Source organism: Antechinus flavipes, chromosome 3 (genome assembly GCF_016432865.1).
Source record: "Antechinus flavipes isolate AdamAnt ecotype Samford, QLD, Australia chromosome 3, AdamAnt_v2, whole genome shotgun sequence".
NCBI lineage: Eukaryota > Metazoa > Chordata > Mammalia > Dasyuromorphia > Dasyuridae > Antechinus > Antechinus flavipes.
Genome location: NC_067400.1, coordinates 309,391,625 through 309,406,473, shown reverse-complemented (window position 1 = coordinate 309,406,473; position 14,849 = coordinate 309,391,625). Strand labels below are relative to the sequence as shown.

At 33.4% G+C, this 14,849-nt stretch overlaps 1 protein-coding gene across 3 annotated transcripts in view; it reads left to right on the top strand.

Annotated features, from left to right (window-relative positions):
- The window catches only part of LSAMP (limbic system associated membrane protein), a 781,204-nt gene that overhangs the window by 713,255 nt on the left and 53,100 nt on the right, over window positions 1-14,849 (top strand). For all 3 annotated transcript variants that reach the window (XM_051985327.1, XM_051985326.1, XM_051985325.1), the window contains exons 4-6: window positions 4,584-4,718; window positions 13,998-14,118; window positions 14,581-14,729. In XM_051985327.1, the coding sequence (XP_051841287.1) occupies window positions 4,584-4,718; window positions 13,998-14,118; window positions 14,581-14,729 (405 nt within the window). The remainder of the gene's footprint in view (window positions 1-4,583; window positions 4,719-13,997; window positions 14,119-14,580; window positions 14,730-14,849) is intronic.

Here is a 14,849-nt window from a genome sequence, read left to right as displayed (position 1 = left end):
GATCTGGTAGGCGTGACTTAATTTCCTGCTATTTGGAGCTTGGGTCATAGTAAGGCATTTTGCCTCAAATCACTGGGGATTAATAGGGGATGCCAAGGAATGTGATTAAGTGTAAATATGGGGTCTTAAGTATGTTAATGTTGTTAGGGGAGGCACAATAATGTAACATTTTAGGGGGGGACAGATTATTGAAGACTTCTTTTGTTGGTGTCTCCATTTTATTTTTTTATTGTAGTAAGTTTATTTTTAGTACACATTGCTTTATGAATCATGTTAGGAGGGAAAAATCAGAGCAAAAGGAAAAAATCATGGGAGAGCTTAAAAAACAGAAGAAAGAAGTAAACATAGCATGTGTTGATTTACATTCAATTTCTTAGTTCTTTTTCTGGATGCAGATGGGACTTTTGGATCACTGAACCACAGAGAAGAAACAAGTCTTTCATGGTTGATCATTGTATATTCTTACTGTTGTTGTGCACAATGTATTTCTGGTTCTGCTTGTTTTGCTTAGCATCAGTTCATGTAAATCTTTTCAGGCCTTTCAATAATCAGTTTGTTCATCATTATTTATAGAACAATAATATTCCATTACTTTCATGTACCACAACTTGTTTAGCCATTCCCAATTGATGGGCATCCACTCCTCCAATACTTTGCTATGACAAAAAGAACTGCTACAAACATTTGTGCACATTGTTTCCCTCTATCGAATTTTTATATAAATAATTGTTTCAGATTTATAAGCATACAAATCATTCCCCAATTGATAAATGGTCAAAGGATATTAACAGAAAACTTTCAGATGACAAAATTAAAACCATTTACAGTTATATGAAAAAAATGCTCTAAATCACTATTGATTAGAGAAATGCAAATTAAAACAACTCTGAGGTACCACCTCTCAGATGACAGGAAAAGATAATGATAAATATTGGAGGGGATGGGGGAAAACTGGGACACTAATACATTGTTGGTGGAGTTGTGAAATGACCCAACATTCTAGAAAGCAATTTGGAATTATGCCCAAATAATTATAAAATTGAATACTCTTTTACTCAGGAGTGCCATTACTAGGTCTGTATCCCATATTGGAGAAGATTCTTTTATGACCAAGGAAAAACTATAGAACATTATAAAAGGCAAAAGTGACAACTTTGATTACATTAAATTAAAAAAAGGTTTTGCATAAATAAAACAATAGAAATAAAATTAAAAGGGAAGTACAAAGCTAGGGAAAAAATCTTTACAGCTAACATTTCTAATAAAGGTCTCATTTCTAATATATATATATATAAAATCTTCTTGGCCATAAAAGAATCTTCTCCAATTAGATCTTCTCCAAAGATCTGATAGATAAATTATCCCTTGTTCTCCTAATTTGTTTATGATATCATCCTTTATGACCAAATTGTATGTCCATTTTGGGTATAAGGGATGTGAGATGTAAGTCTCTGTTGAGTTTCTGACATATTATTTTCCAGTTTTCCCAGCAATTTTTGTCAAATAGCAAACTTTTGTGTGACCCGCAAATTTATTTTTTTGCTTAATTGAATATATTTGTTATAAGAGAAGTCTTCTACTTGTAGGGGAAGAAATGAGTTAATGGATAGCAAACTATGTGAAAAAAATGTAAAAAATTAGAGCATCAAACTATGTAAAAAATTAGAGCATTTTTAAATACATAGAAGAAAACAAAAAGAAATGTGTAGGCAAAAGCACAGACAGAAAAAAATTCTTATTACTTTTTTAAATTCTCTCTATACATATATACATATATAGAAGGAGCCATGTGATATGGTGAATGGTGGCTCTGGAATCAGGAGGACCTGAGTTCAGATCCAACCTCAAACTATTACTAGCTGTGTTGACCTTCAGAAAATCAGTTAACTCTTTTTGTCTCAATTTTCTCATTTGTAAAATGAGCTGGACAAGGAAATGGCATACCACTCCAGGATCTTTGCCAAGAAAATCCCAAATGGGATCATAAAGAGCCAGACACAACTGGAACAACTCAATAACAAATATATAAATATAAATATGAATGCATACGTGCAAATACACACACCCTTACACATACATATATATGGTATGCCAAAATTTTCCTTCAATTCTTATTTAAAATGTTGATATAGACATTTATAATAATATATAACATAATATAGATATATATTTAATCTATATGGAATATAAATTCACAGTTTATATATAATCCTCTTTCTTTTTTATATGCTGTGTTGTTTGTTTTTGAATATTGCAAGAGTTTACAATACAAAAAAATTTATAATAAATTCTGCTTAAGAGGCAGTCTTGACAAAGTGCAATGAGAGTATTTATGGTCTCTAGTATTCCCTGCCCCTCGCCTGTGGTGTTCTACTTTAAAGGTTCTGGATCTGCTTGTTTTGAGTGTCCTGGTTAATTTAGTTAGTGGACTTGGCCTGCATACTAGGGGCAGCATATGCTTCTTTGTTGGCTAGGAGTTATGTGTATGTGACCATCAGGGAATGTTCTGGAAAAGAAAACATCTTGCAGAATAGGAAAATAGCTACTGATTATTGATGATCACAAGCAAAGCTGTGCCTATATAAGTTAGATTTTATAGCAGGATTAAACTCCTTACCCTATTTTACTCCTCTTCCAACTTTCCAAAAAAATTTAATTATACTTTTATCTCACTTATTCAGAAAGACTAGTGCATATTTGCTCTCTGTTCCTTCTGCATGGTTCATATATAGAGTTCCCTCCTAAGGAGTCAATTAATTTATCATTTATATTTTTTGAAAAGTACAGTTGGGCTAGAATAAAGAAGAGATGGGACAAATTCCCTATGAAAGATAAATATATATGATTTTACTAGTATTGTGATTTATTTCTAATTACCATTTATCTCCAGATAAGCTACGAGTAGCTCACTCCTTGGGACCCTTGGTCTAATTCCAGAGTACCCAATTACGGTTAACATCCTGCCCTTCAATTTGATAAGACATGTGAAATTAATCTGTATAGTATCACCATCCATTGAGTCATCCAAGTTTATTACCTTTGATTCCTGCTTCTCCCTGACTGTGCATCTTCTCATTTTGTCAAGGTTTATTAAATCTGCCACCCCAACATCTCTTGCTTCTGTCCCCTTCTCTCCAATTATACACTTACCAGCATAGCCCAGGTCTTCACCATATCTTGCCTAAACTACTGCTATAGCTAATTATTACAAAACTGTAATCACTATTGCCTACTTCTAGTCTTTTCCTTACCCATTCTACATACAGGTCAAAATAATCTTTTGTTAAGACAAAACTTTTTTTTCACATTTGCAAAGCATTTATTTTGTGATCTCTCTCTCTCTTTTTTACTTAAAGCCTTTTATTTTCAAAATATATACATGGACAATTTTCAACATTTACCCTTATAATATCTTGTGTTCTAAATTTCCCCTCTTCTGGCAAGTAATCCAATAAATGTTAAACATGTGCAATTCTTCTATACATATTTCCACAAATATCATAAGGCAAAACTTTTTTTTTTAAAACAACCTTTTTTAAGCAAAATTCCTCTGCTCAAAAATTTTCTGTGACTCCCCCTCATCAAAGGAATCAAATACATATTACTTTAGAGTCTGGCATTGAAGGCCCTCCACAGTCTCCTGTCCAAATCAAGATGAATCAAGTAAAGTCAAAATGCATTTATTAAATATCTATCATGTGACAGATCCTGTACTTAGTACTTTCCAGTCTTATTCCATACTGCTCTCCTTCTGAAGCTCTACATTCCCACTCACTGTACTCCCAGATGTTCCTAAAGCCAGTGCTTTATCTCCTAATTCTATGTATTAGCACATGTCATGCCCCATGCCTGGAATCTGCTTCTTAGAATTTCAAGAACCAGCTCAGATACTCCTTCACCTAACCTTCTCTGTTAGCCTAGTTGATATTATTCCTCTTCATTCTTTCCTCTCTCTTGCTTTCTCTCCCCCCCGCTCCATTTTCTTTGTATCATAGTCATTTATGGACATGTTAAAACTACAATTTCCCCAATGAAGTATAAACCCCTGGAAGGCAGAAACTTCTATTTTTAATCTTCATATATTCAAACCTACTAGTTCAGTGCTTTGAACATCATAATAGGTGTTTAATAAGAAATGATTTTTTAAAATTGATTGGTGACATGCTTTAATATTGAACAGCAGAATCAGTGGCTGTTTCAAAAGTGTAGAAGTTATGTTAGTAGAGTATATGTGCAGTGGTATAAAATAGGAAATAGGGAGTATGACTTTGACTAGTACATTCAATGAGATTCAGTTAAATTCCATTCAGATCAACAAATATCTATTACCTCCTATTAAGAAGGCATAATTCTAGGTGCCAGGAGATACAGAGCCAAAAAGAAAATGGAAGCTACTGTCAATGAGTTTGACTTTTACTAGAATTTACAATTTTTTCTTAGAGAAACAATGTGAAGTTGATACCACCTGAAAATGTGGTCTCTTTAACATTTATACACATACACACATACATACATATGTGTGTATATTCCTTGTGCTCTTTTGCTGATATAAATATGATATTCATTGATTTATCTATTTTTAGGAAGAGAATTTGAAGGAGAAGAAGAATACCTGGAGATCCTTGGAATCACAAGGGAGCAATCAGGCAAATATGAGTGCAAAGCTGCCAATGAGGTTTCCTCAGCAGATGTCAAACAAGTCAAGGTCACTGTGAACTGTGAGTATGTCATGTATGAATTACAAATGCAATTAGCGCAGAGGTCTAAGGAAGTAATTTCCAAAGATTCCAGATAATAGTAGCCAAGGGCATTTCAGGTTAAACAAAAATTCCATTCTGGTCAGAGCTGGGTTACATTCCGATTTTTCAATAGTAAAATGTGGTCCTGAGATCTGAGAATACCTCTGCCAAAATAGAGCTACAACTAGGACTGAGTTATTGGAGCTTTATTCCTGGAGGCCAAAAATTAAAGGTGCATTATTTCAGCACTTAGATACAGCTGAGCTTAGCATCTACTTAGCAGTAACAACTAGTAAAAACAGGAATTTACAAAATGGCTCCTCAGTCTTAGATGACCTCTTTCCTCCCCCTTGTTCCCCAGACTCTCTAGAAGTGGGATATATATATGTCTATGAATATGAATGTATATACACATAAATAATTGAACTACATTACATATAGAATACAATAAATGTAATTTCTTATTAGCCTGCCATATTATTTTTATACTCAGACAGCATAGGGATGAGATAGTTATAAACATGGATAAAACAAACCCAGAAATTCAGATGTCCCCCAATTCTTACTATTTTCAGAGGCTATATTTCTCTCCAAAGAAGAATAACATATAAATAATTTTATTTTCACAATACAGTTTTTCAATCAGTTACCAAATACATAGGGATATAGATTTAAAATATGATAACTAAGTTAATACTGACTTCCTGAATGACTATGAGATTTTGATCAAGTCCCTTAACTTTCTTTGTTCAGATGCCACAAACTGTCATTCATATCAAAAGATTGAGGATTGTTCAATAATAATATTATTGATTATTTGAATATTGAATATTATTAATAATATGAATATTAATGATCATTTCATCAAAATCACTAGAAATTATGTTCACTAATATGCATTATTAGTAGGTAAATAAATAAAAGCACTTTGAGCCTCTAATAAAAAGTTTATCTGTTTAACAAAAATAAGAATAGAAAATGAAAATGAGTGAAAGATGAAGGGGAATGAAACTCTGTGATATGTCACCCAGCAAAGCATTTTTTAAATTCACTTATACTGTACAAAAAGAAACATCTTTCTACTGAGATATCTCTATTTCAAACTTTACCTAGTGACAGGATAATCTAGCTGCCCAGGCCTGCCCTTTTGTACAATCACTGAATTCCATTCTGAAGTGTATGAAAGTGGATTTCCACTCTAGTTCCATTACTTTCTGCTTTGTTATATTCACCATGCCATTACACTCATCTGGAGTTTGGGGGACAGTCTCTGAAGGAGGTTGTGAATCTTCCTCATGACAGATGCTTCAAAACAGAATTGTCATCTATCTGCCTTATATGTTCAAGGAACTGATATTCTAGGAAAGAAGGGCTTTATTTAATGGCACTTGAGGTATCTTAAAATGTCTATGTTTTTTTTTTTCCATAGCACTCTTGACTCTTATGATATGTCATTATTATTAATCTCCAATAAAGAAAAGAGAGAGAAAAGACAGGGAAAGGGAACAGGAAAAGGAAAGAGAGGGGTGGACAGACAGACATTTATAGTTTCAGAGACAAATTAAAATTTTCCATGCTATAAAATGCTTTGGGACTTTTTCAGATGAAAGGCATTTTCTCTGAATGTTTATATAAGTTTATAATTAGGTTAGTTCACTTCTTTTATGTGCATACATCCTCACCAATATCATCTACCACTTTCCTGACTTTTGGAGTTAAGATTTCATTTTATATTAATTGACCTTCATCTTAATTAGATTGCATGGAGCTCAATCATGGAGTACATGGAAAATATTTATGCTTCCATTGTGTGAAACTTCAAAGTGGCATGGATTGCAGATTGTTCCTAAGATCAAAGCTATCAGCCTAGGCCATATTATTAGTGCAATTAGCCTGACATTGCTCCTTCTTGACTATCCCCAAAGTGTAGCATAGAATGACCAAATGACAGCCAATTTTCAAGGAAGAGATTTTATGAAAATTGGAGACTTTTTTTTTGCTAGTGATAACTGAATCACAAAGTAGAAACAGAGCTACAAGCTTCTATGAAATTTCTTTTACCTATTTGTCCATAAATCTCTGAAGAGAGCCCCTGAGGATCTCTAGTATTTATTATCACAACTAAGAAATATTTCACAAGTATACTGTGCTATCTCAAAGTAACCTCTAAATTTGATTTCAATCCTGAACAAAATTTAGAAAGTACAATGAGACACTAATTCCCTTAAGAATCATCTTTCTTCCAATATATTCTCAGACTGAGTTTATGTGACACTATAGCAATTGGTTGAAAACTTTTTAAAAATCAATTCATCAATAAGTTGTTGCAACTATACTATTCATCTTGACTGATTTGAATGGTTGTAGAATACAGATAAAGATGCCAGGTTTGATTTTTAAGGAACTGAAGGATATTGTAGAATTACATTTTTATGCAGAAAGCAATGCATTGGGAGAAAGGCTTTAGTGTAAAAAGCAAGATGAAAAGGACCTAAAAAGATAGGGATGAACTCTAATCCATGTCTGGAATTGGGGTAAAATGGCATTACATAAATAACATAGAAAGGGAAGAAGTTGGGGCCACTGAAAACTTGAAGCTAAGAAACAGTTTTTAAGTCTTTTTTGAGAAAGAGCATTCTGTTGTAGAAGCAATTGCTTATTTTCCAAGGAATGATTAGATGGACCCATGAGTAATTTAATAAATAAGTGTCAGTGGAAGAGAAAAGTCATGATAGTTGGTGACACAAAATGACACCATATTTGTTTCTTAATAACAAAACTATCTTCTGTAGGGGATGATGATGATGATGATGAGATGATGATGATGATACCAGCTAGCATTTGCACAGGACTTTAATGTTTGCAAAAGATTTGACAGATATTATCTCATCCTCAAAACAGTCCTGGGCGGTGTGAAGTCCTATCCACTTCTTTGTTATGTTTTCCTTCAGATGTCTTAATTATCAATTCCCTGATATCCTTAAAACTGTGTCACCTCTAGCAAAGACCTCATCTGTATATATTTGATCAGAACTATCTTTTTTTTAACTATCTTTTTTTTTTCTTCAGTAACATTATTACTTCTGTTAACATAATCAGGACTATGATGGATGTTAAGAGTCCAAATATAATGGTTCCACAGTCTTTGATGGTGAAAAAAGACTTTTTAATAAAAATTTCTGTAGATCTCCATCTTCCATCTGTTTACTGCCCTCTTTTTAGTTCAATTCCTCAATTCCCACCAGATGACTTTCTTTGATTAAGTCTCTTGCTAAGCTTTCTTTGAATTGTTTTTCCTTACATTGCTTCTTGTTGGTTTATGAGGCAATTCTACTTAAAATCCTCTACCATTCTCCTTTGTGGGATTTTACAAATCGTTGGCTGCTGGCTGTTTCCAAATGGCAAATAGATGAAGTGTTTATTGTGGCCATTTTTAGGCTATTTTGGTATCCCTATTATGGGAGTTGATTTAAATTGCTTAAATTTCTAGATATAATTGTTACAATCAGTATCAACGATCTTTATTCAAGCCAGTGCTCATTTTTCAGTGTCAATAATTTTGCCTAATCAGTCAGGTTTGGCTTCTTTTAATTGCTTTTAATGCAATGTCTTCATTTTCATTTTAATCTTTCTTCTAGCTTTGTATTAATTTTAATATTTCTCTAATAAGTCCATTATCTGACTATACACATATAGCTAATTCAAAAATGACTACCATATCAGTAATCACTTGTTTTGCTTCTGTTAAAATGTAATAAATTTCAATTTTTAGGTAATGTTATTTAATACCTGCCATTCCCAGAACCTTCTCCTTTTTCATGAAGAAAATATTCAGATATATAGACATTAAATTTCCTTGTACTCCATAAGTATTTTGACCCTCTAATTCTATATTCCTAAACTATGTTTTCCAATATATTTTTCAGTGCCATCCATGCCCAAATTTGCATTCAAGTCACCAAGAATCAAAGTTGATTCTGCTTTAGTCCAAAGGGTCTAATTGAGTGTGCATCATATAGTACTGTATACATATTGCAGTTATTTTCACGGTGGTCTTTTTTGGGTAGAGGGGCAAATATTTATCATAAGATAACTAAATGTTAACAGAATGTTTTTTGTAGGCATGGTGAACAGCAATTCCAACAATTCCTTTTTCTGGCCCTCAGAGAATCTGAGCTTAATCAAAAAGCTGCAACTTCTTTCTGTCTTCTGGTGATGATTATAGATAGAATGCAATTTCAAGATTGACAATCATTAGTGCTTCAAGTAGTGTGGCCATTCATTGATCATTGAAATTGGTTGTCACATTTAGAATACTGATAACTGAGTTAATGTTGGAAAAACAGCCTAACAACCATTTGATTCTTAAATCCCTTTGACTAAATTTTTTACCACACTATCATCATCAGTAAAAAAGCAAAATAGAGACCATAAAGGATTCAAAGCCATTTCCTATTTTTCTTTGTTTCATGTAGTGCCATGGTCAAAAGATTCATCACAAAATTACTAGTTTAATGACAATGAGCCTTTTGTGTTTAGCCAGGTGGATCCATTGGCAGGATAATATTGAACAGTCGTATACTTATTAAACTTCTTGAAATAATATAGATCCTTTTTTGGGAAGAACCAACAGTGGTTGGTGAAGGGAGGAGGAGAAAAAAAAGAGAAGATAAAGAGGTTTTTTTTCTCTTTATTGTAAAAGCAATTTCTTCCTCTGAAAAATGATACACTTCACTAGTGTTCTTCTAGTGCAAAAGGCAGACTAGAACACAATCAAGAGACAGCATTTTAAGATCTTCAGAGAAAAGGCACAGTAAGATTCCTAGGTACTGCATTATTATTACTATGATTATGCTACATGAAACTTTATGGCGTGTTTTATGTTCATCTAAATAGCTTATACTTAGTAGGAGATTGCATTCAGACAAATAGCTACACACTCAGCTTTCCATCAATCAATATACTTCTATGAACCAAGTAAAGTGAATTATCCATTACAAACTTGACATGTCACTTACAGGGAGACTTCATTCCATTCAGACAGGAAGATGAGCCTTCATTTTTTTCTTCTATGGACTTAATTTGAAAGAGTCATTTAAGTACTCTGTCCTCATATATGATTAGTTTTGTAATGGGGAAGTTAAACTAGATTTTCTCTGTCTTCTGAACCTTTGATAGTAGCATCCTATCCATTCTAATTGAAGAATTCATCTTATTGGTCATAAGAAATAGAAATAACTCATTAAAATTTCAGGTACCAGATGGAGCTTAAAGTGCATGAGAAGTGGAAATGTCCTCTGATAATAGTGAACTATTCCAAAAGTCACAAAAAAGAATAACAATGAACCTCAAACCATTACTTTATGAGAATTTCACATTATAACTACATTTTAAGAAAGAAATTTTATTTTAACTGTACTACAAAATGTATGCTTCCTTATTTAATTACCTTTCCTAGCTTTATCTCCTCAGAATGCATTATAAGAACATTATAAACTGAAAGACAGCTTGAAATACTAAATAGAGGACTAGTTTCAAATCCTGCTTCTGATACATACTGGCTTTGGAGCCTTGGACAAACTATAAGCACCCAAGCTTCCTAAGAATTGGCCATTGGAAAAGAAAATTTATATGTATTAGTTGCAAAGTTTTCCTCACCAGGAATTTCCTTTGCCAATGAAAACACAAATCTAGACTTTTAAGAAGGATTAAAAGTAATGACTTTGTTATAACAGCATGTTATTTAAAAAACATTTAAAATTATTTGGCTTCATTCACCAATAGTGTTACTTGTATACTAATATGATTGGGAAAAAGAAAAAAAAATAGTGTACTTTTATACACGAAAACACAGGAGAAGATAGTAAGGACCATAATTACCAGGGCTGTGAGAAGGGAATTAGCCTTCATGTCTGTTTCTATATCTATGTATCTATGTGTGCATATATGTATGCATGTATATTGCATACATTTGTCTATATTATCTGACATATCTATATTTAAATGAAGATACAGATATATATATATATGTATGTGTGTCTTTATGTATATTTGTAGTCACCTTTCTACACAGCTGAACTCTGAGTTCCTTAGTCCCATAATAAGAGGATGCAAAAAACCAAAATGTATCATGGTTATGCTGACAGGAAGAACAGAAATGCCCAGTATTCTATAGAGAAGATGATAGTGGCAAGTTGAAAATACTTGAGACTTGCACAGTGCCGTTACTATTTCCCCATGCTACCAGCTCCCTCCCCACTCCCATTCCCTCAGATCATTGATGCATAGACATAGAACAAATATTTGTCCTTTACATTCATTTTATAAATTGGGAGATTTTGCAAGAAGAAGAAATCTCATGGCAATTCATTTTCAGGACTGGAGAGGCAACTAGTATTTCCAGCCAAATATTAAAGAACCAAAGTGTAAATTCATTAAGCATTGGCAAGCAAAGTGCCAAAATTACTGAAAGTAGTGAAAAACACCAATGAGATACCAACGGGAGACACAGTGATAAGAACATTGCTCAGACAAGGAATTTAGGGGCAACATTGGCCTTATTTCCTAGCCAACAACTCCAAAAATCTGTAAAATGAAATCAGCCAAAAGGATACTAGGGTGGGCTGATTCCTCCATGAGGAAACATAAAATAACTCTGTATCAAAGGTAGAGAGAGAAATAGTAAATGAAGAATAGTAAAAGCATAGGAATTCTTTGGGGAAATTTCTAACTCAGAGCCAACATGCAAATCTATCTCAAAGTGATCATTTTTGACTGTTATTAAAGATAGACACATAAGCATTATTGAAAAGAGGAATAAATCATATTATAAATCAATATGTGTAGGAGGCAAAGAGGGAGAGAGAGAAAGGGAAAGAGAGATAGAGAGGTTAATGATAAGGCAACTTTAGTAACTTGCTTAATAGGTACTGAAAATTAAGTTTCTTCTAACTTGCCCACCAGAGAGATAAAAGCCAAAAGGGTATTGAATAGAGGGGAAAAAATAAATAGGGAAAAAGTCCTGGGTACCTTGCTCTAATGATTGCTTTATTTGTGCTGTCCTAGTTCCCTTTTGCTAAAGATTCTTAAAGCCTGATCTCTATGTTTATGTAGCATTTTATAAAGTGTTTTCTCTCACAAAAAAACTTTTTAATCTATATACTGAAAATATTAACCCCACTTTGGTAATGGGAAAATTAGGGTAGAGAGAGATTATCTAATATGACCGGGGTCAACTTTTTTACAGTTGGTAGATGTCCAAGAAGGAAAAAAAAAAAGATCTCGTGATTGATCAGGTTCCACAATCTTGCCACCAACCAGTGCCATTTCTTGGTTTTATCTGAGGTTTCTTAAAAAAAAAAAAAAAAAAAAAAAGACATTCACTAAAAGATTTCTTTTTTAAAGCAACTTGTAAGTTTTCAACTAAGGAAGTCTAATTATGTTAATAATGAAAAGCTACATGCTCAGGTCTAAAGGTATGAAGGCTTGGTGTCCTATTTTCTGAGACTTTACTGTTTTGGAGGGAACTGAATAAATGAGTGAACCATTACTGTGATCCAAGGGAAGAGAGCTGAATTTAGAATCAGAGGAGCTGTTTTCGAATACCAATTCCTGGTTATCTCTGTGAATTTAAATGGGTATATCATCTGGCCTTTCTAAGTGTTTATTTCTTCATCTACAAAATAAGAAGTTTGGACTAGATACTCCTAGGTTCAAATACATGATCCTTTGTTTCAAATAGCTGGAAGATAATGAGGACTAAATCCATAAATAGAGTAGAAATTATTCAGCACATGTTCAGAATAATTCACTTAGGTAGTGTTTTTATGGCGTGGTCCTTTTATGGAGGAGGATCTACTTTAAAAGAGAATCCAATTTATAAGTTACAAATGGTTGGCTTATCCCTTCACATTTTTAAGGCATTTTTAAAAATATTGGGCTTATATGTTTATAGATGGTCAGAAGAGACCTGACCAAAAGTACTTGCAACCTAGACTTTTTGTTAATAAATTAATGATATCTATATTAAGATAAACCTGAAAAGACAAAAACTAAATCAGAAGTTATAAAGTGATTTAGTGATTTTACCTTTTAAGAGCAATTTCTCCAGAGTTGAAATCATAGAACTGGAATCTAAAACCAGGAAATTTTTGTGTAGAAATTGTTCCTTTATACCTAAAACTTCAGGGACTTTGCTATATAGAAGTGATTCAGTTATCCCCCAACCTAAAGGGATAAAAGTTTAATCTCAATAAAATACCCAGCTTCTTCAATTTCTTCAAACAGGATTTTGTTTTGTCAAGCACAGACAAATCAGATGGGTCTCTGAAAAATTGGGCATTTTCCAGTGTGGAGAGATTGGGCAAAACTTATCTGTCCTTTAGAAACTGATGTGTTTACAAGAAAATGGACCCATCAGTGACAAGAAGGTGTAGGTTATTACAGTATTCAGGGTGAGAGAAAAGATGTTTTTAGCAAAGAAATTCCATACTGAAAAAAGAATGAGCAATGAACGTAAATGAAAAGGAAGAGGTCAAAGAGAATTGAAAATAAATTAATTAAAAAAAAACATCACAAAATGAATATAATATTCCTATAAAAGAGAGGCAGAGACAGAAACAGAATATATCTGACAAAGACATATACTGACAATGACCATAAAATGTTGAGAAAGTACCTGTGTGAGTTCCCTAAACCAATGAAATCATAGGTTATCCATATCCCTTTAGCTAGCTAGCTATGCCATTGTTGTGGTTGGAGTTGGAGGTAGCTAGATCCAGTAGACAGAGTACCCAGAGCTGAAGTCAGTAAAACTCATCTTCCTGGGTTCAAATCTGACCTCAGACACTTCTAGCTGAGTAATCTTAGACAAGTCACTTAATCCTGTTTTCCTCAGTTTCCTCATTTGTAAAATGAACTTGAGAAAGAAATTGCTAATCACTCCAGTATCTTTGCCAAGAAAACCCCAATGGAATCACAGAGTTGGACATGATTAAAAATGACTGAACAATAACATATATGTGTCACATTTACATGTATAAATATATAGATAGATAGATAGATAGATCAGTATGTAATTGCAGTATATAATATGCTACATATATATGTTTATTTAGCAACAGGTTGTATAAAAAAAATAGGGGAAAGGTACATTTGTTATTCTGCTATCCATGTCTATGTAAATATTGATTTTTCTTTGAAGATCTGCAATATAAATAGCCTTATTTTTGTTTGTTTTGCTTTGTTTTCATGCTGTAGATCCTCCTACTATCACGGAGTCCAAGAACAATGAAGCTACCACAGGGCGACAAGCTTCTCTCAAATGTGAGGCCTCCGCAGTGCCTGCACCCGACTTTGAGTGGTACAGAGATGACACCAGGTATTTATCGCCCACTATGATTTCTCCATGGCTAGGACACATGTTTCAAGAGGCAAACAGAAGTTTTTATTCAAAAAAATCAAAAAATCAAATTATATCTGTATTTGAATACAATTTTAAAAGAATCTTGAGACTTGGTCTCAGGCCCTATTTAAATAAGCAAGCAACCAACAAAAACTGAGAACATGGTTGGGTGGTTGAATAGGCTATATATTCCCTCCACATTCTCCCCTTTCCCTATCATAGAGAACAAGCTAAATTGGAACTAGTCTCCATTGGCAGTAGCCATCTACTCTATTAATTAAAATTAGATAAAAAATGTAATGGAGATGATTCAGAGAGTAGTGAACTGAAACCATTCTCTTTCCCAGTTTTCCCAAACCCCCACAAATGTGAATCAGAATGAGATTCTTTATATTATACGTTTCATTGATTTACTTACATTATCTCTTGCACTCTCAGGATAAACAGTGCTAACGGCCTTGAGATTAAGAGCATTGAAGGCCAGTCCCTCCTGTTGGTCACCAACGTCACTGAGGAACACTATGGTAACTACACCTGTGTGGCTGCCAACAAGCTGGGCGTCACAAATGCCAGCCTAATCCTTTACAGTAAGTATATCACAGATGAGGAGACCCAGTTCAGTGGAATTAATTACATTACAAATTTCTCTGCTCAGCAAAGTGGAACACCATTATCTCACAGATCAAAATGTTAGGCAAAACAAGAAA